The 23,714-nt window shown below is 44.4% G+C and overlaps 1 protein-coding gene across 6 annotated transcripts; it reads right to left on the bottom strand.

The window, feature by feature from the left end:
* Positions 1-809: 809 nt before the first annotated feature.
* TPM3 (tropomyosin 3) lies at positions 810-22,635 on the bottom strand. 6 transcript variants are annotated; one of them, XM_081255109.1, is made up of 9 exons: positions 22,404-22,635; positions 16,493-16,626; positions 14,646-14,763; positions 14,456-14,526; positions 13,121-13,196; positions 12,266-12,328; positions 12,018-12,087; positions 10,978-11,056; positions 810-2,156 (listed from the first exon to the last, which is right to left on the bottom strand). In XM_081255109.1, exons 1-9 carry the CDS (start codon positions 22,533-22,535, stop codon positions 2,153-2,155), a joined length of 747 nt encoding a protein of 248 aa, XP_081111235.1. In that variant the 5' UTR covers positions 22,536-22,635; the 3' UTR covers positions 810-2,152. The 6 variants fall into 6 exon arrangements, with proteins under 6 accessions (XP_081111235.1, XP_081111233.1, XP_081111231.1 ...); XM_081255107.1 differs by lacking the exon at positions 13,121-13,196 and adding an exon at positions 13,748-13,823 and having other exon boundaries at positions 22,404-22,634; XM_081255108.1 differs by lacking the exons at positions 810-2,156; positions 13,121-13,196 and adding exons at positions 10,218-10,236; positions 13,748-13,823.
* Between the last annotated feature and the right edge of the window lie 1,079 nt (positions 22,636-23,714).

The raw sequence follows: 23,714 nt of genomic DNA, 5'->3' as shown, positions 1-23,714 counted from the left end.
AAATTTCTCCTTCTGTTGACTACTACGTGTTTGGCTCCTAGAGCAACTCCCCGCCCCCCGCCTTTTTGGCAATAATTTCCAGTCAGCATCGGCCCGTACATATAAACGGAAAAAAATTTCCAGTCTCTAGTATAAACAGCTGGACTTTGTCAAGGAAGCTGTCATTTTTACTAGGAAGTGAGTTTCATGTCCAGCCTCAAGGCCAGAGGGCAGGAAATGCCAGGCACTGGCATCTCACAGGCAGCTTAGAAAGCTATCCACTCACGCTGCCTGTCTGTAAGCAAATACTTTGAGAGCACCTCTTGTTAACTTGTTTTCTCTAAATATCCAACAGAGTATCAGCTCGAAGTCTGTCTCAGGACGGTTTACTAAAACCACAAATGTATAAGAGTACGTAATCCGTGTCATATATTGTTGAAGTTGTTTAGGGAGCAGAGCCTAATAAATCCACATTTATAAGAAAGAATCAATACAGTTGTAAAGGAGATGTATAGCTCACCCTGAAGATGCCAGTGTTAAGTAACCGGTAAAAGGTCCGGCACATAAATATTTCTAATCTTCACATTTACCCTAACAATACATATTATCTTTATTTTACAGATAATGAAACTAAATGACTGACATCAGAATACACAACTAGGGATCTGAGAGCTGAGTTCTGACCCCAGTTTTGGTCACCTTCCAAAGTGTGTGCTCTACATCAAATCCTGTTGCTTCCACCCACAAAGGTCTGATTTTTACCCAAACTTCATAGCTCCTGTGTAGAAAGCCCATTTGGATTAGGAAATAAAAGCAAGCACCTCTGAGGGTTGGAGGGACTGGTTCTTTATTTCAAAAAGACATTTATCAATGTTCAGTATCAAAACAGTTACACTATTGTTTTTTCTTTCTCCCAATCGGCCCCCAAAGAGACCACACCAAAGGGGAGTACATTTTAAGCCAATTAAGCTGTAGGATGCACACCTAACTGACCTCACTGAAACCTCACGAAAAAGGGGGGATTGGGTAGGGAAAGAAACTTCAAAAGATCAGCACACTGCCAGCCCAGACTGTAGAGAGCTCTCACAGCCAGATGGGGTGACCAGTGTGCCCCAACCCCAAAGAAGCAAAGTTTCAAAATAATATAAAATTTAAAAACAATTTTGTACATAAGCTATTCAAGATTTCTCCAGCACTAACTGATACAATGCACAATGAGATGGCACTTTCATTAAAGACAGCAGCTTCAGACCCAGAAAAGGGTGATGAGATGAGTTTCATATGGCTAAATCAGTGGTAAAACATAATTTTCTTTCCTTTCTTTCAAGGAGGCGGGAGAGCAAATAAGTGGTCGTCTCAAAATAAGGGACACATGATCCATTCTGTGAGCGGCTGGGAACGGGAGAGCTGGGACAAGGATTTGGTCTCAGAGGTCTCACCATCTTGATTTCATCTGGTCACTTCTGGTGGAAAAAAAGTTGCCCAAAGATACCGTAAAGCTGAAAACCTGAACAGCGCTTTTTTTTTTTTTGGCTAACTCCTTCTGGAATCACCTTTCTGGTTTGGCGGGTACTTTTTACAGAGCAATAAGGTTTCCCAAAATGGAGTCCTTCTCTGGGCTGTTTTGGCTCTCGGTAAGGCAGGCCCATACCTTTTCCCCTCCTCTACGGAGAGGGCAATATACGTTAAGCTGAAAAGTTACCTTCCAAAAGTGAGAAAGGGATTAGACTGCTGCTTCAGAACTATGGAATTATCTGGAATGTTTTACAAATGGCTGCTATATCAACAACAGAAAAGGTAATTACAAAATGTGTACATCACAACATGCTTTTAAAGACACTTAGCATTGTGCTCACATTCCCTTAAACGTTGTTCCCAAAGGTGCTCAGCCTCTAGCCCAAATGGAATCTCTGGGGAGAGGCAGAGACAGTTTGGCGAAAAGGACACAGGGGTGGGGGTGGGAGAGGTGGCGAAAGGAGAAAGCAGCCTTCCAGTTAAAGGTCAGCCCTCAGTTTAAAGGTCAGCTTCGGGCAGGCTGGCCTCAGCGGAGTCGGGTCAGAGGGAGGAGCAGCGGCAGGATGGGACTGGGGTGCTCTACATCTCATTCAGGTCAAGCAGAGTCTGGTCCAGCATCCTTTGTGTACAGAGGTGCTCCTCTTTGGTGCATTTCAGTTTATCTAATGGGGGTAAAGGAGAGACGTTATAAAAACTAGAAGTAAATTTCAAGGTCTACCCACTCTGAGAATTGCTCCTGTTGCAGAGAAACTGCAGACTAATAGAGCAGCTGCCTTTTCAGCCACAGAAGTGAGCTATTGCATCACTCAGTTTTGCAGGGCCTCAGGCCTGCCTACTGAAGTTACAGGTGTTGCTGTACTTCTCGGGGAGGGAGCTGGGGACCTTATCAGTCATTTCCTCTCCTCCCCACACCCAACCAAGGCTTTCAGCTTTCAGTCACTGAAGGAGGTGGCCTTAAACACCAGCCATCCACTCTTCTAGTCTCTGCCCACAGGACAACACCTACTCGAAATAGTTCACTGGAGCTTGACACATTGAGAACAAGGATGGGCATATTTCTACCAGTAGAAACAGCAGAACCTCAACTTGAAAAGAGTACAGGAGGATCCTCATGCACTACAGGCTTTCCTCAGCAAGTAGAGAGGAAAGGAATAACTAGTGGGATAAATAAAAGAATCCCCATAGCTAAGTCAGAGAATCTCGAAAGAAAACAAAGTCAACAATACTACAAAACATATCCTTGTAAGCAAAACCTTAACTGAGATTTTTGCAGAGCTATTCTTCAGAACTAGGCTGTGACATAGTTACTTACAATTAAACATAATACCAGGAAAAAGCAGCAAGAGGAAAAATGTCAGGAAGAAAATCAGCAGCTGAACATCACGGAGAATCAAAGCTTCCCAGCAAGTAAACCACTCACTGCTCTAGGGAGGTGGGGAAAATACTCTTCAACTCAGAGAAGGGGATGGCAACGCAGACCTATTCATATTCCACACCCCTTTCTTTCCCTTCCCTTTTTTCTACCCGGTCAGAAGGGCCCATCCCTGGGCCTGCAGACGAAGCAGTTACAACATCTTGTCAAGTCAGTCCTTTTATTGTTAGAAAACATCCATGCAAGGGAACATATCCTACAGTCAGTGCACAAGTGAAAAAGCAGCAGGTAAAGGTGGAAAACAGAAAACTCTCCCAGGTTTTCTCACTATCTCTCAGGTCCCTCCCTTCATCACCCACAATCTCTTGAAAAGGGACAGAAAGGCAGTATCGATCTTAACTGTTCCCACTTTACAGTGCATTAGGAAGTCGACACTATTCTAACTGTCCCAACTAAAAAGCAATTTGCTTAGGGCAAAATAATAACTTTTAAAAGACAATCAGCTTTTTGCTGGGGTCCAGGTCAGTGGTGTGAGCCGTAAGCTCGGTTTAATGGGCATCAGTGAGCCCTGCCCATCAGTCACACAGATCATGCAGCGTTAGCTTCAGCTCATTAGAAAGCAGGCGGTTTCGCTCAAGTTGGCTGTAGAGACGCTCTGCAGCAGCAATGGAGAGGAGAGAAAACAAGAGAAGGAGAGGAAAAAGAGGAGGAGAAAGAGAAAAAGGGAAGGTTAGTAGAGTACCAGAAGTAAATTTTGAGACTTTCAACTACCTGGTATACATAACATGTATCTGTAAGGCAGGATGGATGCGAGGAGGATTAGGTCAGTTGGTGGAAAGACCAACAGAGGAATAAAATTAAAAATGCAGACTGACAAGTTGAAAGAATGACATTTTGAGGGAGAAAAGTATCTCCTTCACTGTATTTATTCCCTGGGTTGAGAAACTGAGACAAGTGAAACACGGCAAAGGAAGGAATACACCTGGCTTATAAGAAATACATTTATAATAATCGGGGTCTGTAAGGAACCAGAGTGAATGGTTGAACATTTTTCTGTAAAAGCATTCAGTACAGCATTATGAATGGAAGACTGGGATAAATATCCCTACACTCACTCAATCCTGTACTTTCTAATGTTTCTTGTTGTAGGTGTTGGGTGACAGGCCCATCACAGTGGCACAGCAAATCAAAACCCAACTTCACCTTTTCTAAGAGAACCCCAAACCTGTCCGTGCCAACAGCCAGCCCCAGGTAAGGTGAATTACTGGTACAAGCCAATCAAGACTATCCTGTTTCTCCAGCCTCATTGGCAGCTTGGGGGGATCATGTGATCCAGTTTTGGCCAATGAGATGTAGGGGGTAGTCTGTCCGGGGCTTCTAGAAAAACTTAGCTTTCTTTCTTGCCTTGAACATGGATATGATGACTAGAGTTGCAAATTTCAACCTTAAAAGAAAGGGCCGTGAATCACAGAAATCCCAACTATATCAGGCCACAGTTGCTCAAATCAAGACTTTTTATTATGAGAGAAAAATAAATCCCATATTTATTTAAGCTGCTATTAAGATGTTTCTTATAACCAAAAGCATTCCTGATACAAGTAATTAAGTGCTCAAATCCCCTGGCTTTATCTGGATTTTCTACTTGGAGCACATCTTAAAGAGGTGTAGAGTGGTGACCGTTTTGTAATGCATAGAAATATCAAATCACTATGTTGTGCACCAGGAACTAACGTAGTGTTGTAGGTCAATTATAGTTCAACAAACAAAGCCATAGAAAAGAGATCAGAGTTGTGGTTACCAGAGGTGGGGAGTGGGGGGAGGGGGAATTGGATGAAGGTAGTCAAAAGGTATAAACTTCCAGTTATAAGATAAAGAAGTACTAGGGATGAAATGTACAACATAATATAATTAATACTGCTGTATGTTATACATGAAAGGTGTTAAGAAAGTCATCCTAAGAGTTCTCATCACAAGAAAAAAAAATTTTTTTTAATAAATAAAAAAGAGGGGGTAGAGAGAATCCAAATCCATGTGACCAACACAGAGGTAATGGCAACTGGGGATGGATCTTCCTGGTCTGCTCCTAATGTCAGCCTCTGGTGTTCATAAACAAGTTTCTTTCTATGCTTTACAGTCTGTTTCAAAATGGTCTCAGGACCTCAATATGAAAAAGACTTTTCTGGGCTTCCCTGGTGGCGCAGTGGTTGGGAGTCCGCCTGCCGATGCAGGGGACGTGGGTTCGTGCCCCGGTCGGGGAAGATCCCACGTGCCGCGGAGTGGCTGGGCCCGTGAGCCATGGCCGCTGAGCCTGCGCGTCCGGAGCCTGTGCTCCGCAACGGGAGAGGCCACAACAGTGAGAGGCCCGCGTACCGCAAAAAAAAAAAAAAAGAAAAAAAAAAAAGAAAGATAAAAGAAAAAGACTTTTCTGCATTGCATCTGTGGGCTGACTGTGGGCATTGCTCAGGTACCTTGCCTCTGGGCTGAGGTTTTCCCAGTTCTACCTGGAAGCTGGGGGCCAGTATGTTCCCAATAATACTTGTCACTCTGTGTACCCAATCAAAACAGAAAGCATATATGTACAAAAAGATCCTGGGCAGAATAACCAAAAAACAAGAGTCATATTAAGGGGCAGAACTGGAGGGAATTTTAAAAATTGCACTTCCCACTAAACCAGTATCTCAATAGGAGGAATACTGCCCCTCCCCTCCGCTAGAGGGGAATTTAGAAACGTGTAATTGTCACAATAACTGGAGGGCCCTACAGATATTTATTGGGCAGGGGACAGCAATAAATAGGATTGTTCTGTATATCCCAGAATTATCCTGGCTTAAAGGACTAAAGTTCATCATTGAGAAACACTGTACTAGTCTATACTAGTCCATGAGGCCTGGGATTCAACCTTATTCACTGGGGCAACTCTGACAAATAGTAGGGGTTCAAATTATGTTGAACTCTCATTTCTTGAACTTTCTGGTGTTATATTACATATAAAGACCATATGCAACCTGACTGATCCATAGCATCTATATCCAAGTTAGTCAGTGTGACTCCCACATCCTTCTTGGGAAAGAATGGTGTTATCGGGATCATATCCCTAAAAACAGCCAGTTCAATGAGGGTTTTGTTCCATTTAGGGAAGAAATAAAGAGACAGAGAAGAAGTGGGAGCGTTTTATTGCCTAATTAAATCCCAGAACTTATAGTTCCTTAAGAATTGCAGAAGGTCAGAAAGATAAATGTGGTTGTTCTCTCACCTTGAACTTAGTAATAAGTAAGGTTTCTAACTCCGTTATTTCTAGTAACTAAAAATTCAGGACCAGACACTAGTTCATTAAAGTTCTTGGTTCCCTGATAAGAGCAAATGAAACAAACAAACAAAAAAACAAGCCAGAGAATCCCCATTTGGTCTGATTTTCCTTTCAGGGAATAATCCCATGGATGCTACGCATCCTTCACTGGTCTGAATCAGGTCAATTTCATTCTGTAACAGGTAAAGGAAAAGGGATGCGGGTACTTAGAGTAAAGGGAACTCTATCAGTTTTAAAGCCTCAAAGTTCATGGAATGAGGTAGAAAAAACAGATTTTGCTCTTTTTTGTTTTTTTAAAACTCTCCCCTCATGTTAAGGCCAAGGAGTATTCAATATGTGAATGGAAGAAACTGGGTGTGACTAAGACAAGGTTGCCTAACATAACAGGTCAGTTCCACCCATCAGGTAACTTGGGGTCCAGTCACATTTTGTTTTATTCGTCATCCCAACAACAGTAATGAGGAAGGGAAGAATGGACTCCAACACAACAGCCTGTGGTTCTTTCTTAGAAATTAAGATGAGGAGAGAAAGTTAAGAGATGAAGCACTTTGCTCTGAGATTACCAATGACGCTTCACCCCATTCCCATAGCTAGTCCTGGCTCAAGTAACATAGGATGGTTTCTATAAGGATACAAAGCATTAAACAAAAGAGTGAATTTATCATGGTACAGTATTGCAAATTTCACTCTGCTACCCTGGCTTCTTGGTCTCTATCCTTGCTCACACGAGTCATGCCATGGGGAAAGACAGGAGCTACCAAAGTATAACACCTCATTTTTCTTCTAATCTCTCTCTACTCTTCTTTCCTTTGTAAGGCGGCTTTCTCTGTACCAAAGTCAACTCCTTCTACCTACATACTAAAACATCTAGAATTGTACTATCCAATGAATGCAGCAGCCACTAGCCACATGTGGCTAATTAAATTTAGATGAACTAAGAGTAAATAAAATGAGAATTTAGCTTCTGGGTCGCACTAGCCACACTGAGTGTTCAACAGCCACATGTGGCTAGTGGCTACTACACTGGAAATCACTGCCAAAAGTTCTATTGGACTTTGTATATACAGACTATAGACTATACTTCGTGCCTTTATTTTCTTTCCACCAATTCACTCTTCTTTTCCTTGAAGTATGGCTCCTCTCCTTGTCCTTAATGTCCAGTATATACCCTCAGACTAATAAAACATCAGTGACAATGTCCTGTTTTCAGTTATCTTCCTTCTCTACCTGAAGTTGAGAATCACTGGAAATCACCCAGCCTTGAAGTTTTTAATGTACCAAAGTTACTCGTTCTCCTTCTATCCCTCCAACCAATTTCACTTGGCTTCGTCCTCTACACAGATTTTCCTCTGCCTGTTTTTCTTTTTATATTTGCAATTGTCTTTTAGGGTTCAAATTTACTTCCATGGCCTAAACTGCCTGCAAACCTCATGGATTCCCAAATCTCTCATGTCAATTTCTCCCCCCTCAAGTCTTAGGATTTTGTTTTCATCTTGGATACCTGCCAGTTTTTCAGACTTATATTCTTCTCTACTTTCCCGTGCCTCCCCAAACCAAGACCACGTGACCTCTCTACACCTTTAATACTACCATTTTCCTAGGCTCCAAGCCAGTCATCCTTGGCACTTCCTTCTTGCATTTAGTGACCAGGCTCTTCACAATGCCCAGGTTTAGCACCATCCCCTACTACCACTACTCTAGTTCAGATTATTATCTCTGGGAAACTGCAATAACCTAACCCAGTATTTCCTAAAGTGTGCTACAGTCACTGCTACTGATATGTGAGAAGACTGCAGACAGTATACATTTGTGAACTTAAAAAAAATTTATTAGCTGTATTATTTTAATGTGCATTAGAAAAAAACACTAGCACAGTCAAAACTTTTGATTTCAAATTAGAATTTTGTAGCATAAGAACAAATCTGAAAAGAAGTAAATTAAAAAAATAATGTAGGCTGCATGTGAATATGGCAAAAGCCATCAAAAGTGGTATGCAGGACTTCCCTGGTGGCGCAGTGGTTGAGAATCCGTCTGCCAATGCAGGGGACACGGGTTCGTGCCCCAGTCCGGGAAGATCCCATATGCCGTGGAGCGGCTAGGCCCGTGAGCCATGGCCACTGAGCCTGCGCGTCCGGAGCCTGTGCTCCGCAACGGGAGAGGCCGCAGTGGGAGAGGCCGCAACAGTGAGACGCCCGTGTACCGCCAAAAAAAAAAAAAAAAAAAAAAAAAAAGTGGTATGCAAATGAATGAAATTTGGGAATCATTGTCTTAATGGATCACTTTGATAACCTGCTCTTCTAACATATTCGTAACTGCCAAATTAACTCTTCTTATATGCTACTCAGAACATATCCTTGTTCAAAATCTCCAGTGGCACCCCCATTACCTACAAAACAAAATTAAAACTCCCCAGCCTGATACAGCACATAACTGTTCCCTACTCTAACTAAATGGTTATAGCTCTGGTGTCCTTCCCAACTCTATGCCTTTATTCTTTTGCTTCTCTTTAATGAAGATACTCAATATCCACTTTCCTTCAACCAGATTCTGGTTGTCAAAAATCCAATCTTTTGGAATCCAATAAAAATGAAGAGGAAACTTTTAACAAGTTTATTAAGTACCTTTTACGTGCCTCCTATCGTGAGACTTTCCTAATCATCTCCACTGCAATCAACCTCTTCCCCGTCTCTGAACTCCCACAAAACTTTATTATTTGGGGCACATATCACACATCATCTTTAGTTTTATACATATGTTCTCTCTCCTACTGGATTCTGAGCAACCTGAGAGTAGGGATGATGCCTCCGTCTTTGGTTATTTCTGTTCCCACCTTAATACCCTGTGCCTAAATTAACAATAACTTAACCTGTACCTTAATCACAAAGGCTGTGTGGCAAAAAGAAATGGTATAGACAGAAAGAAACCTGAATTTGATGAGACCTAAAGTTTTAAAGTAGGGAAAACCTCTCTACCTGGCTGTATCTGTTTAAAAGAAAGGCAAGTTTTAATTATATACTCCACTGAGAAACTGAAATACTAAGTGAACAATACTCAGGTGCTTAGATAAGTATAACCGATGACTACACTACCCAGATTAAACTATCTCTGCTATGTAAATTAGCGTAGGAATTTCCAAAAGGTTGATATTTAATTCCACAACATAAACTAGGAACAATCTTACTAGAAGCAATTAACCATATTTATGCATGTAATAAATTACTACCTTGTGTATAATATTTGAAATATGCATGATTGTTTTTATTTTCCCAGTAATAATCATTTATCACTTGTCTTATATCCCGGTAGCACATACTAGCAGGCAAATGGTAGTAAGCCTCAAGTATGTAAGAAAGGTTTAAAGAAGACATAAAACTGCTGGAAATTCTACCTATTACGTATTTTCTGTGACTTGGGATAATATAATTAGTCAATTTTAGTGGTAACATATTTGGGTTCATCGGGTATTCCGAGGATCCACCAGTTGAACCACTGGTGAAACGGTAGAGAATATATACTGGGAGGTACTTCTGTGGTCTCTCAAAGGAGGAGAACCTAAAGAGAAGACAAACATTCCAGATGGGATGATTTAAGAACCTGGAAGTAAAGGACTTAGATGATCTTATTCAGCTTGAGTGTAAGACTAGGGCTCCTATTCTAAGGAACTTCTCCTAGTCCACCACTCTGATAGATTCAGATCAGTTGAATTTAAATGTCAAGAAAAAATAGACACACACAAAAGTGGCTTTGATTATATAAGTCAGAGGAGGGAGAGCCTACAATAGCTGCTCCCCACATCACACCCCCAAGGCTCCTTTTTAGGGACAGCAGCAGCTTTGTCAATGACACAAATGCAGGGTGGCATGAGGCTTCCGGCAGCTTAACATTTTAATTTGGGGTGAGGGGTGGAAGAGAATACATAAGTTGCTTTGTGGTCCCCCCGCCCATCCTAATGCCTTGGGGGTCAGTCAGGCTGACCCAAATGGAATCCAGAGCGAGAGCGGGGCGTTGGGTTCCCCGAGGAAAGGGGGCAGATCCAGAACAGAGCAGAAACGGTGATAATTATCTGTGTGAAAAAGTAAGGAGACTCTAGGTGAGAAGGACTAGCATCAATCTAGACAGCAATCTGGGAGAAAGGAAGAGGAGAAAAAGGAAGAGGTGGCAGTAGGAATGATAAAAGAGAGCCAGACACTACAACCTGAGTTATTTGGCTTCTTTTCAGGGTTAGTGGGAAAAAGGCAGATTAGCATCAAGGATCAGGGATCAACAGCAAACAGATGGAAGTCCCCAACAACTCTTTTTGGTGCTTTTTACTAACTGGCTTGCTCTGGGACTCAGCTCGATTTTTAGGTGAATTTGGTATTTCCAATCATGGGTGTTTCCCCTAAACTTTAATATCAGGGCATCATATACACCCATGAAGTCTGAGTTTTGTTGTAAGATGCTAGGGCCCAAGTCACTGGCTCTCTGGGCCCTAGTTCCTTAAATTATATGATGACATGATTCTATCTTCATCAGTAGCCCTTCTGAGACTAAATTTGAGAAACAGATAGAAAAATCCTGGTGTCATAATGAAGGGACTATGAATAAAAAATACAAAAATTACACGTAGATCAGGGTGCTACCACTGATCCAGGATTAAATGCCTCCCCAGCTTTTGCCGACAAGTAACCAGCACCAGTGTTTTAAAGATAAGAGTGGAGATTCTAGTTTTCAGAAGACAAAACCAGAGCACACTATGCACAGCTTACACCCCCACCCACCCACAAGCCAAGGTCCCAGCCCCACTCTGCTGTCAGATAGTTACATAGAGGTCATGTCATTGAGGGCGTGGTCCAGCTCCTCGCTAATGGCCTTGTACTTCAGTTTCTGGGCATAGAGCTCATCTGGACAGGCACAGGAACCACAGGAAGGAATGAGGGGACAGAGTAAAAGGTATCAGAAGCAGATGAACAGAGGGAATCATTAGAAATTAGGGAAAGTGTGACCATGGGTCTAATTCCACAGTTAGAAGAACATCTATCCTGGTTGCCATGACTGGCCATTTTCAGATCCACTGTCCCCAGGACCAACGGGACTTCTTGACGCCCCTAATCAACTGCAGTAAAGGTTGAGAACCTGGGCATAGTCATGACTAGAAATTCCAATCACCAAAGGCACTCAAGAGGATACCACTCCCACCCAGTTAACCCAATTCTTAGCAGTGATAATGCTGAATTTAACAAACAAAGAAAAAGGAGAAAATACACATTAACATTCAGACACTTCTTCTTTACCTACCCATCGTGACCAATATTGTTGGCCCCTTTGCTCTACAGGTTGCCTCCGCAAAACTCTCCCAAAGAATATCCTGCTACCCAGAGTGTACCAAAGGAGCCTATCTCAGAGTTCTCAGAGAAAAGTACAAACTTTCCCTTGTTAGGGTAGATGCAGTTGCCCAATTATGGGGGCAGGAAGGATTTAGAAAGCCCCTGGCATCGGTCAGCTCTGAGAAGTGGTCATTCCACTACTGCATCTCTTGGTGAAGTCCCCCACAACTTGAGTGGTGAACAAGATTGCCAAAAGTAGCCATGGGGTGACATGGAGGTACATGCTATTACCAGTCTCCTCCAAGGGAAGGATGCAAATTCCAGAATATTAGGTAAAGTCTTATTACAGGGAGAGTAAGTGTAAAAATCCACTTCCAGGATTTGACCCACTTCACCTAGCTGTGGCACAGGGCAGGGTGTAGGATGCATGCCAAGTCATTACCAACTCCCTTTGGTGTACAGGGGAAGAGGCTAATGGTCAAAGGGCAAGGTCATCCTCTAGATTTCTTTATTTTAATCCCTCACTCAGGCTCCATACCTTCCAAATCATCAATTGTCTTTTCCAGCTTGGCTACTGATCTCTCAGCAAACTCAGCACGGGTCTCTGCCTGGGAGAAACATGAAATCAGTCAGAATCAGAGATGAGTAAGACAGAGAAGGATCTCTACTTCTTCCACCTTCTACTTCTATACCTTTCAGAACCAAAGCCAGCTAGTCTAAGTCTACATTAATGCCTTATATGCCTCTAAATGTTTTGGGTCCTTCCTTATAATTCCCTCAGCTCACCTCCTTGAGTTTATCAGTAAGAATCTTTATCTCTTCCTCATATTTGTCTTCTTTTTGAGAGTACTGTAAGAGAAGTAGAATAAACATTTCAGTATAGAAATTACTCACACAGACAATACCCCCCTCCTGACATTTACTTTTACACTGAACATCCTCTTGGATTTAATGTGCTGAATGATCCATGAGAAAGAGCAAGGCCGTTTTGGGACAACAGTCCTTAAAATCCATAAATCAATGTCCTTAGAGCCATGATACCCTCAGAATCTTCCAGGACCTTTATTTATTTAATTTTTTAAAAAAATTTTTGGCGGAGTGGCATGCAGGATCTTAGTTCCCTGACCAGGGATCGAACCTGTGCCCCCGGAATTGAGAGTATGGAGTCTTAACCACCAGGCCACCATGGAAGTCCCCAGGACCTTTATTTTTAAAATGGACCTAAGCTTTGATCTTATTCAGATCAACCCAGGAAGGTATTCTTCCTGCCTCCAGGTTAATGAGTAGGTGTGGTGACACCTTGACACCACATGGCTGAAAGAGTCCCACAAGAAGATAAAGACAAGTCATCTGTCTTGATTGCTCATTAGGTCTCAGATCTGATACTATTTGTTGCCCCCTTCTGTCAGCATAGCAGTATCAGCCAGAGGAGAACATGACCCCAGTCACCCGAGACCAAGAAGTTATTTTAACTACAGCAATCAAAGTGCACAGGAATTGGCATTAAACCCAGAATCTGGAGAGAGAGTAGGTGGATACTTCTCACTGGATTATATAAGGAATGGGTTTCTCCAGTCTTTCATCAAGGGCAGGGCTGGGCCCAGGCCCCAAAGCCTGTCACTTTTACAAACCAGCCCCTACCTTCTCCGCCTGAGCCTCAAGAGACTTGAGGTTGTTGGTGACATTCTTCAGCTCCTCCTCCAGCTCAGAACACTTACTGTGAATATTTTAAATACCGCAGGAGAGGAAAGGGGAAGAAGAGAATAAAAAAAAAGGAGAGAGACACACAGACATGAATTGTACCTATATGTAGAGAGAGTTGGAAGGCACACTGGGGAAAAGAGAAGTTCCCAGGTAATCTGAGCAAGCATCAACCCTCCTCCCTCTACCATAGAACATGTCAGGAGCTGGACCCTCCTGGGCTGGGACTCAGAATGTTTGGATACTAATAAAGAAAACACTTGACAGAAATCACTACCAGGAACAAATCATAACTGCTACCTGGGGTGGAGGTGGGAACGGATGCCCAACCCAAACAGTCCCCAAAATCACCCAAGGGAAGGTGAGACCCTGTGGAGAGGCAGTGAAGCAATTAGGAAAGAAGAGATGAAAGATGCCAAGTAAGTGGAGAGGAATGGAGCATTCCATGAAGAGATGAAAAAGCACTCAACAAATCAACCAGTGGAGGGGAGGCAGCTACAAAACAAAACAAAACCAAACGAAACCACACCATATGTATAACCTCTCTGTGGGTTCAATGGTTAGTACCTTTTCTTCAGCAGCACTCAGACACTTCAGGTTCTGGTCCATCAGTCTGATCTGCTCATCCATCTCTCGGCAACGGCTGTTAGTGATAGTCACAGGGATCACACAAGCCAGGTTGTGGGGAGGGAGAAAGGTCAAAAAGGAACACAGCAAGGAAACAAGCAGCAAAATGGAAAAAAAAATTAAAAAATCAAAAAATGGGAAGAAAACATCACCATGGTCATGATATGTCACGTCTAGGAGAGGGGAATGCAAGGGAAGCACAAATAAATATGCATCAGCACGGACTTTGTTAAACAAGGCCCAGAAGGTGCCAACAGGGGAGCAGGTCATGTCTGCCTTTGCCCTAACGTTCCCCAGCAGCTTGGCAAAGTGGTAAAAACAGAGACAGATCTTAAGTCGGCACAGCCACTTCAGTGCCTCAAGGAGAAGCAGAACCCAGTTGGGCCTGCTGCTTAACAGTTCACCATTTTTTTAGGTTTCATTTTCCTCTCAATGAAGAAGCCTCATTTGTCACTTGTCACTAGTTAAGAGAGTAAGAAAGCCCAAAGCCATTCTTAGGGCTTAAAAAAAAAAAGCATTCTAGATGACTCCCACTCTCTAGGTCCTGTTTAACAAGGTTGAAGGAATGCTAGTTTATTCACATTAGTGCCCAAGCCAAAGGGGAAGGAACAGAATGGTATGGCAAGATTTGGGGAGCAAGATACTCACGACTCTGCCAGCTCAGCTCGCTCCTCTGTGCGTTCCAAGTCTCCCTCAATAATCACCAACTTACGAGCCACCTATGGGACCAGACACAGGTACAGCTCAGTGAAGCAAAGAAGGAGCCATTTCCCTCTCATGATTCTTATCAGAAGCCCAATATCGCTGAAGAGAGAGGGACAAGCTAAAAGCGTCTTACCTCTTCATACTTCCTATCTGCCTCTTCTGCAATGTGCTTAGCTTCTTTGAGTTGGATTTCCTGGAGTTCCATTTTTTCTTCATCTTTTAAGGCTCGGTTTTCAATAACCTTCATACCTCTGCCAGAAACAATACAGACAAATGTGGCACTGACAGCCTGGGGAGCCTGTCATCAACTCAACTCCAAGGGACCCAGAATTACACCTTTTAAAGCCCATTCCTCTCTGCTTACCACTCAAAAAGAATTTCCATAGCACCCTCCCACCTTAGTTTAATTATTTTGTTTAAAACTTTCTTATAAAAATAATACTTATTAAAAAACTAAATATTTAAGTGTATAGTCTAAAAGCATGAAGCAAAAAGTAAGCCTCCCTAATTCTAGTCCTGCTCATCAGAAGTAATCTCTTAATTCATAATCCTTCCAGAAATGTTTTATATGCCAAAAATCTCATCTCCATTTCCCCACACCCCAAAGGAATCATACTACACTGCTCTGCAACTGGTTTTCCTCACTTTCTATAATTTGGACACTACTCTGTAATAGTACACACACAGCTGTCTTATTTATTTTCACAGCTGAACTGCGTTAATGTACTCCCAACAGGGTATTTTTAATTCTGAAAGCCTTAGTTTGATCCCATCCAAGTCATCACACACCTTTGTTCTCGTTTAACTCACACGTGACAAGGAGCCAATTGGCTATTTTTGACAAAAATGAGTTGGTTCAAGGACTGTGGTTCTCAACCCTGGGCACATATTACAATTATTGGAGGAGGGAGTTCCCTGGTGGCCTAGTGGTTAGAATTCCAGGCTTTCACTGCTGGGGCCCGGGTTCAATTCCTGGTTGGGGAACTGAGATCCCGCAAGCCTCTCAGAGCAGCCCCCCCCAAAAAAAATTATTGGAGGAGCTTTAAAAACATTAATGCCCAGATCTCTTTTGCAATGGATTCTAACTGATCTGGGATGGGACCCAGGCATTCTGAGAGATTATATGTATATGTATATATATATATATATATATATATACACACACACACACACATATATATATAAAAATTTATTCATTTATGGCTGCGTTGCGTCTTCGTTGCTGCATGAGGGCTTTCTCTAGTTGCGGTGCGCGGGCTTCTCATGGCGGTGGCTTCTCTTGTTGCGGAGCATGGGCTCTAGGTATGCGGACTTCAGTAGTTGTGGCATGCGGGCTCAGCAGTTGTGGCTTGCGGCCTCTAGAGCGCAGGCTCAGTAGTTGTGGTGCACAGGCTTAGTTGCTCCATGGCATGTGGGATATTCCCAGACCAGGGCTCAAACCTGTGTGCCTTGCATTGGCAGGCGGATTCTTAACCACTGCGCCACCAGGGAAGTCCCTGATATATTTTTTAAACTCCCCAAAGATCCCCACCACACACTCCCATGATTCTAACAGTGCAGCCAGGGTTGAGAGCTTATTAAAACACTGATTGCTGGGCTCCACATCAAGAGTCTCTGATTTGTAGACGAGGGGTAGGGGCTGATGAGGATTTGAGTTTCTACCAAGTTCCCAGGTGCTGCTGGTCCGGAACCTCACTTTGAGAACTGCTATGGGTGGGTGCCGTCTAAGTGGAGGTCATCCTGGTGACCCCATTTAAGGATTATTAGGTCAATTTATAGAGAAACACCAATTATAAAAGGGTCACAGGTCCAGGTTACCCCTACTCTGTCGGTCTTCATATGGAGAGAATATGCAGAAGGAAAGAAGATCCTATAAAAATAGGTTACGGTTTTAAAAAACAGGTTTATAAGAAACCTGTTTGATCAGAGCCATTATGAACTTCTTCTGAAATCCACACTTCATCAGGCCCCTCTACACACCTCTCACTCTCATCAGCAGCTTTCTCAGCTTCCTCCAGCTTTTGTAGGGCAGTGGCCAGGCGCTCTTGAGCACGGTCCAGCTCCTCTTCAACCAGCTGGATCCTACGGTTCAAGGAGGCCACCTCAGCCTCAGCCTGTGTTTAAATGAAAGAATGGGAAAAGGAAGCAGAGGCATGGTGAAAAGAAACTGAACTAATTATGACACGAAGATTGGGGTTGACTACCACCATGAGGAAGCCAGAGCCTTGCAGGGTAGAACGTGTCTTAACTCAGATGCACATAAGACCTAGCAGACATGATTTTATATGCTATAATATTACATGTATTTTCCTCCCTTTCCCACCAATGAATTCCCATTTGTTCCACAGGACAAGTGTTTTTAAAACTCAGCTCCTTGCCCAGCCCAGTGTCAGTTAGTACCAGTTCAAATTCCTGAACAAGCTAGTGTCAGAAAGGTAGCCAGTAAAGGGGTCCTTCTGCCTGAGCTCTGGCTTAAAGGTGTATCTCACTCTGCAGCAGCTTTCTCCTAAGTGTCACATAAAGTGGAAAAATAAGAAAGGTTTCTTAAAGAGGGAATCTTGGATTATCTATAAATTTGTTGCTTAACTCAAGTTGTTAACCCTCTGATCAGCTTACCCTAACACCAGGAGGATGATTAGCCAAAAGAATAATGTTTTCCCGAAGAACCTTCCAGAACAGAAAAAGCAAAAGGATGGAATATTGGGATACCTACCTCCTACCCTTTCAACTTGCCCCCTCCTCCCACCTTTTAAAAGTTGGCTACAAGGAGCTTCTTCTGGCTAAAATTATCTGCTCTGATGGCATTACCAAAAAAACTGGGGGCAGAAGAGAATGTTTCCTTCATGCCCACCACCAACCCTCCAAATTTCTGAATTGTGACTTCTTTCTATTCCTCAAGTCATCCCTTTAGCCTAACCCTACAGTATGGCATGACAATCCTCTCCCTGGCCTCCACCCCACAATAAAGCACAGGCTAGAGTCCAAGTAATCCCATGCCTCCTCCTTGGCAATGGAATAAGAAACAAGGAAAGAAGAAGGCAGCTGCATGTGCATGAATTCTACTGGTAGAAAATCCTCCCTCCTCTGACTGCCTTTCCCCTCCCCAGACCTTTACTGGTGGCAAGTACACTGACTGCCACAACCGCACAAGAATTTAATCTGCCCTGCACGCTCCCCAGTTCAGATGCTTATCCAAGTGCTTGGTAAACACGATCTCTCTTCTACAGCCCAGATTGTGCCTGAATTCTATTACCCTGATTTCCTCCTGGCAGTCAGGGGTGGGGGTAGCTAGAGAAATAATCTGGGCCACCAGCCCCTATGGTAAGGGATATAGCCCAAAACACTCCTGTTAAGAATCAGGTAATTTGGCACAAAAATTTCCAAATACAAACATGGGAGATTCGAGGCACTGCAGGGGCTGGGGCTATATAACCACTGACATACAGGAAAAGAAAATCAAGACATCTATATAAGCTGAAATTACTAAGAAACCATTTGTGTCTCTATTCAAAATATCACAAAGACAAGTATTCTCTGGTCCTGTCTCAGGAGACCAGATGCGCCCTAGGACAACACACATTTCGCCTCACAAGCTCAAAAAGGCTAACAGGTCAAGATTATGAGAACGAGTCTGCCTATCGGCCAAGAACTATGAAACACTGCCAGTACAATGATTTATCCCACTCCGCTCCCTTCAGATGCCTAGAACTGAAAAAAAAAAAAAAAAAAAGAAAAAAAGAACAACATCGAACCCAGATTTGAAGGAAGCTCATGAAATCTAAGTCCCCACCCAGCTCACCAGAAGTTACCCAAATGAAGTAAAGATAACAGGCTATGGGGGTGGGAGTGTACAGTTTCCATGACAACAAGCTGGCTCGGGCAGTTTCTCCCACAAATCAGCATTTACAATAGAATTCTTCGCAAGGCTGAAAAGGGAGGAGGAGAAAACACATCTTGATGCCCTAACTAGAGCATGCGCACATTGAACAAGCCTGTACCAAAAACAGAACCCAGGATGGGAATCCCAGCAAAAGCTTTGGAGACCTCGGTGGGGAGGGAAGGGAGGAGGGCAGTCACTGTTCTGTTTTTTCTCCTCCCACAGAGGATCAGTTCTCTTTACAGTGAAACAAAAGCTTGCAAAATCAAGATCTGTTTAATGTTTAAAGGAACAAGGGAAGACACCTACCTGGCTTTTCCTTCCAGCCAGAACCTATGCACAATGCCTATCCCTTTCAGGTCAATCAAGTGTACCAAGAGATTGAGTGGGACTAACTTCTGCAGATGAGAATAGGAAACATGGCCCTGGGAAACATTAACTTTATATGCTCTTCTGTCATCCTAGGTTTAGCATGCCTAGATGTGGTTTTGATCTTTCAGCCTGCCCACCTCTGCCCAGCTTGGAGGTACACTGTGAGGTCCTTCCTTCAGGTAATAATAGGATTCTCCATTACCCAAGAAGCAAAAATCCCAAGGCCGGAGAGGGGAACACAGCAGTGATTCAGTCATATCAGAAGATGGCTGACAACAGCTTCAGCTATGAAATGAGTTTGGTTTAAATGCTACCATCCTCCGCACTGAAGAGATTCCCCAAGCACGCTATACCCATCAAGGCAAGAAACGGACAGGGGACTGGTGTTCAGAGGCAGATCAGGGCCAAGGACAGAAGGGGATTAGCCTATATCTGGCATTCTGCCACCCTGGGGTTTCTCTTTTTAGACAAAAGCCACAGATGAAATTCAAAGGAAAAGAGTAATGGAAAGGTTAGGATTGAGCCCTGTGAGCAATGGACTGCCCCAGTTCACTGTGTTCACAAATATATCTACCCAGGGAGATACTGTGTCCTTGGTGACTTTAAATTTCATCAAGGGGCAGGCAAGCTGGAAGGAAGGGAGCAGAGTTATCTGTCCCAGAGTAAACAAAGGTGGAGTCTAAGCGGAGGCACTCAGAGCAAAGGGCTATTTGCCTCTCCCCTATGAGTATGTGCTCTAGTATGAAGGTAAGAGAAAGGTAATCAGCGGGAAAGCAAACCTAAACCAAAGAAAGGTGATAAAGCCAGTTGCTTACTCCACCAGACCCTATGAACAGAAGAGAGCCACACAACAGTCAGACATTCTAACCACGGCCACCCACCCCCTGCAGACTAGGAATTTGGGAATAAGGCCACAATCGAAACTGCTAGTCAAAGCCCACTCACTCCCCTCAGTAGTATTCCTAAATTTTTTACACCAGAAAAAAAAGAGAGACAGAGACACAAATACCTGCAGAAGTTAGGAGACAGATATTAACAACAAATAAGGTGAACTGTACACTTAAAAATGGTTAAAATGATAAATACTTACCATTGTGTATTTTTACCACCACAACACACACACACACAGAGAAGGAAAAACACTGCATTTAAATATTATGTTGCAGTCTGTTTCAGTTTCGCAAAAAGTGCAAAGGAGATTCAAAATCAAAAGTGGATTTGACAAGGTGCTACACTGTAAAAGGTCAATCTCCAGGCCAAGAGCAGAAAAGATAGATGTATTCCAGAACTCAGTCTCTGCTTTGGACTCATCCAGCTTCCCAACAAGGGTTGGATGTTCACACAAAGTAACCAGAAAAGGAATTAAGTGACAATCCCACTAACAGCATGCGATACCATCAGGGAGTGCAGAGCTTCCAGCTCCAGGAGGGAGGAGCCTGCAAAACCCACATTCCAGAATGCCCTAAGAGGATAACAGGCAGTTCAAGCACCACTCCCCTCCCTTCCCACAGGTGTCTCCTCAGGAGGAATTCAAAGTTCACTAGAGCAGAAAGTCAAAAGATTAGGATTCCTCAAGCTAGGGAGGAGAAGATACCGGTTTCATAAATCTTTAACACTACTTCCCCATCTGAGGGCTTTCTTACTAGATCTCACTCAGCTCAATAAGCAAATCTGGCAGGCTCTGAGGGAGAAGCCTAAGAAACATCTGAAGCTGCTCTCTCTGCTATTACCCTAGAGTCACCAAGGGTGGGGAAAAAAGGAGTTAAATTTTCCTGCAAGGAAAATTACCAAATCCTGGGGGCAGTGGGTGAGGATCCTAGGGGGAAAACAAAATCCTGGGGGCTGTTGCTGGGGGGACAACATCATCTACCCTAGAACTATTCCTAGCATGCCCCTACTTGAGCCTGATTCTGGAGCTCAACACATGGCTAGTTCCTTCAAGCCATCCCTGTCTTCCCCTTTAAGGTGATCTGGTCTCCAGAACAAAGGAGATGAGAAGCTGTCACTAGTCATAAAGAGTCACCCAGCCAGTCCATCTCACTTGAATTGATAATTAGAAGTTACGGGCATAATGAACGGAGGAAAAATCCACTGAGAAATGGGTGACTGAGAAAGACAAGCTCCCAGCATTTCCATGCCCAGTTATAAAAAGAAATGACTATTTTAACAATCTTTAAGTATTAACCTGGAGGGCAGCTGTTTTCCCCCTTTTCCCCAAAAACATTAATTCTCAGCCACTCCCTGAAGGAGCAGCCAGAAAGGGGAGGGGGGGGGGACTTACCAAGGGAAAGAACAAAAAGGAATACCAATAGACCACAAGAGTTCTTTCACTAAGTCTTCAAATTTTAGCAACAGTTACTTTCCTCTCCAGCCTCAAGATCCTCCAAAACCAAAGCCTCAACTCAGGAGATCAGCTCCACCCACTGGACTGCACCCTAGACCTTGGAAAATCTTATGGCTTACTAAAACTAGTCCACCACTTCGAAACAGAAAGCAGTTTCTAGAATCACCATTCAATCCATTAACATTTTTTAAAATCCATTAACATTTTTTTAAATCCATTAACATTTTAAGTGCCAACCTTCAGTTGAACAAATATTTATTGAACTTAAAAAAAAAAAGACACGGTAATGGGTAATTGGGAAAGTAGCAGAGTAACATCACTTCGGAACTCATTATTTTGTCTCCATCAACCATACTGCCTAGGTCAACCAGAAACCTTGACAGAAATCGGCACTCCATCAGATTCTCTACCACATACACTCGCTTATCAGCTCTGCTTGGAAGAAGTGTTCTTAACCGGTTCAACTTGCACTCTTTACACTTCAGCAATAAACGCCTGAATCTGGCAGAAGTTCCTGCCTTCCAGGTCATCATGGCAAGTTCTGTTGGTTCCTACATTTGCACTAACAGAGAGAGTGAAGTACCGTCTCCTCCCCTCCTGCTTCACTACGACAGAGACAGTGGGTTTAGCAGTTGCAAGGGCTCCCCCTAAGAGGAAAGGGCCCCAGGACGGAGGATGGGAGGCGGTGCTGTGGCCTCAACCTCCTCCAGGGAGGGCACCGCGCTTCCTCTCAGCCGACTGCTGCCTCATTTCCTGAGCAGGAGGAGGGAGCGGAAAAGCTGCCAGCAGACCACGCCGGGGGCTTTCCGGCGGTTCCCACCCCCCCCACTCCCCACCCTTTAACAGTAAGTTCGGCTCTGCCCCCACCCAGACCAGAGAGGAATCCACCTACTCTCACCCCTTGGGCCAGAAACCTTAAACGAGAGCACAATCCCCGCCCCCCGCCACGGGGAAGTGGGGGAGGGAGAGGCCGCTGAGCCCCTCCCCTGACCGCGCCCGACTCGGAGGGACTGAATGAATGAGCAGGGAGAAAAGGAGGAGGAGGAAGAAAACCACCCGCCAGTCCCGGTGAAGCTCAATTCCTTCAAACGTCAAGCCTGCTCGCTCAAGCACCCAGTTCCCCCCTCACCCGCTCGAGGTCCAAATGAAGCTAAGCCCCACCCATCCTCCGGGCTCCAACTTCATCTTCGAGTATGCTGGCCCCCTAAGGACCGTGCTCCACCACAAAAATGGAACCCACTTCTGTCCCATCTTCTCTAGCGCCTGCCCCTCCCTCACGCGCCTCGCCCTCTCCGTACCTGTTCCCGGGCCCGCCTTTCTCCCTCCACTTCCCGCTGAAGGCGCTCGGCCCTCTCCTCTGCATCATCGGCCTGCTGCTGCAGAACCTGGATCTTGCGCTTCACCGCCTCGATGGTGGTGATCCCGGCCATGGTCCCCACCCAGCCCCTGCTTGCCTTCGGGTTCCTGCCTCCTCCGCTCGGCGTTGCAACCGCTTCTCACCCTACTTCCGCCTGCTCCGCCCTGAAATACCGGAACTCACCCACCCGCCCGGATGTGACGCCACCACTTGCCGCGCCCTCCCACCGCAGGCAGGCGGGAAGGCTGTCCACTGGAGAGAGACCCGCGGCTGGGAGCGAGGGGCGGGACCTCTCTGTGGCCCTAGGCGACCGCTCCCAGCTTTTCCCTCGAGCCAGCAAAGGGGGGCGGGGTTGGGAAGAGGGAAGGCTACCATGGTAACCGGAAGGCGCGTCGTGGTTAAGCCTCTCCAGTCGCTGGGCAGGCTGCCCAATGGTTGGCCTGTGCGGCCTTTACACCCGCCCTTGACCCCTCACTCCCTCAGTGCTGATCCGCCACCACCTACCCGCTAGGGCACCCTGTGTCCTCTCCACAACATAAACACCCTACAAGCCTCTACTTCCACGCACCCCACAAATGCTCCAAACCCAGGTACTAAGAAAAGCCTAGACTTTCTGGGTCTCATCTTCAAAAGACGATGACCTCTCCAGCCTCCTTTTAAAGTCTGCTCAGGTAGGTTCTCTCCCATCTCCTGAAAATCAATGAAAGGAATTAATGGGGGATGAAGAGATGGGCAGGTTGACAAAGTTCTCAATCTATTTGGCATCAGTTATGAACATAAGTGTTCTATTTAGAGTACTGGTCTTTTCCCCTGTTCAACTATCTCCATTTAGAAATACTGAGCATTGAAACTATTCAGAGGAAACAAACAACGCAAACAATAAATAATTTGCTTGATAGAGTTACCTGTACACTCTGATTACCCCACCCCACCCCAGGAATTGGAAAGAAAAAGAAGGGTTTGAAGCCTCAGTAAACTGCCATGATGGCCTAAGAATTTTTACAACTCTCTTTGGAGAAATCTGATGAGAGAGACTATGGAAACAAAAATGAGACTTTGTCATTTGGGTGCTGATAAGCAGGGGGCACTATTGTGCACGCACGCGCGCACACACACACACTCACACACACACACACACACACACTGCGCATCCCCGCCCTTTGCCCTATGAAGAATCAGAAGACCTCATCTTAAACAAACCAAAGGAGTGTTGAGAGCACCACTGCATTCCTGAGGCTGGTAGATTTGAACA

The sequence above is a fragment of the Mesoplodon bidens genome (genome assembly GCF_964165515.1).
Source record: "Mesoplodon bidens genome assembly, chromosome: 2".
In the NCBI taxonomy this organism is placed as follows: Eukaryota; Metazoa; Chordata; class Mammalia; order Artiodactyla; family Ziphiidae; genus Mesoplodon; species Mesoplodon bidens.
Note: the sequence above shows the minus strand (reverse complement) of the source record. Positions and strands in the feature narration are given on the sequence as shown.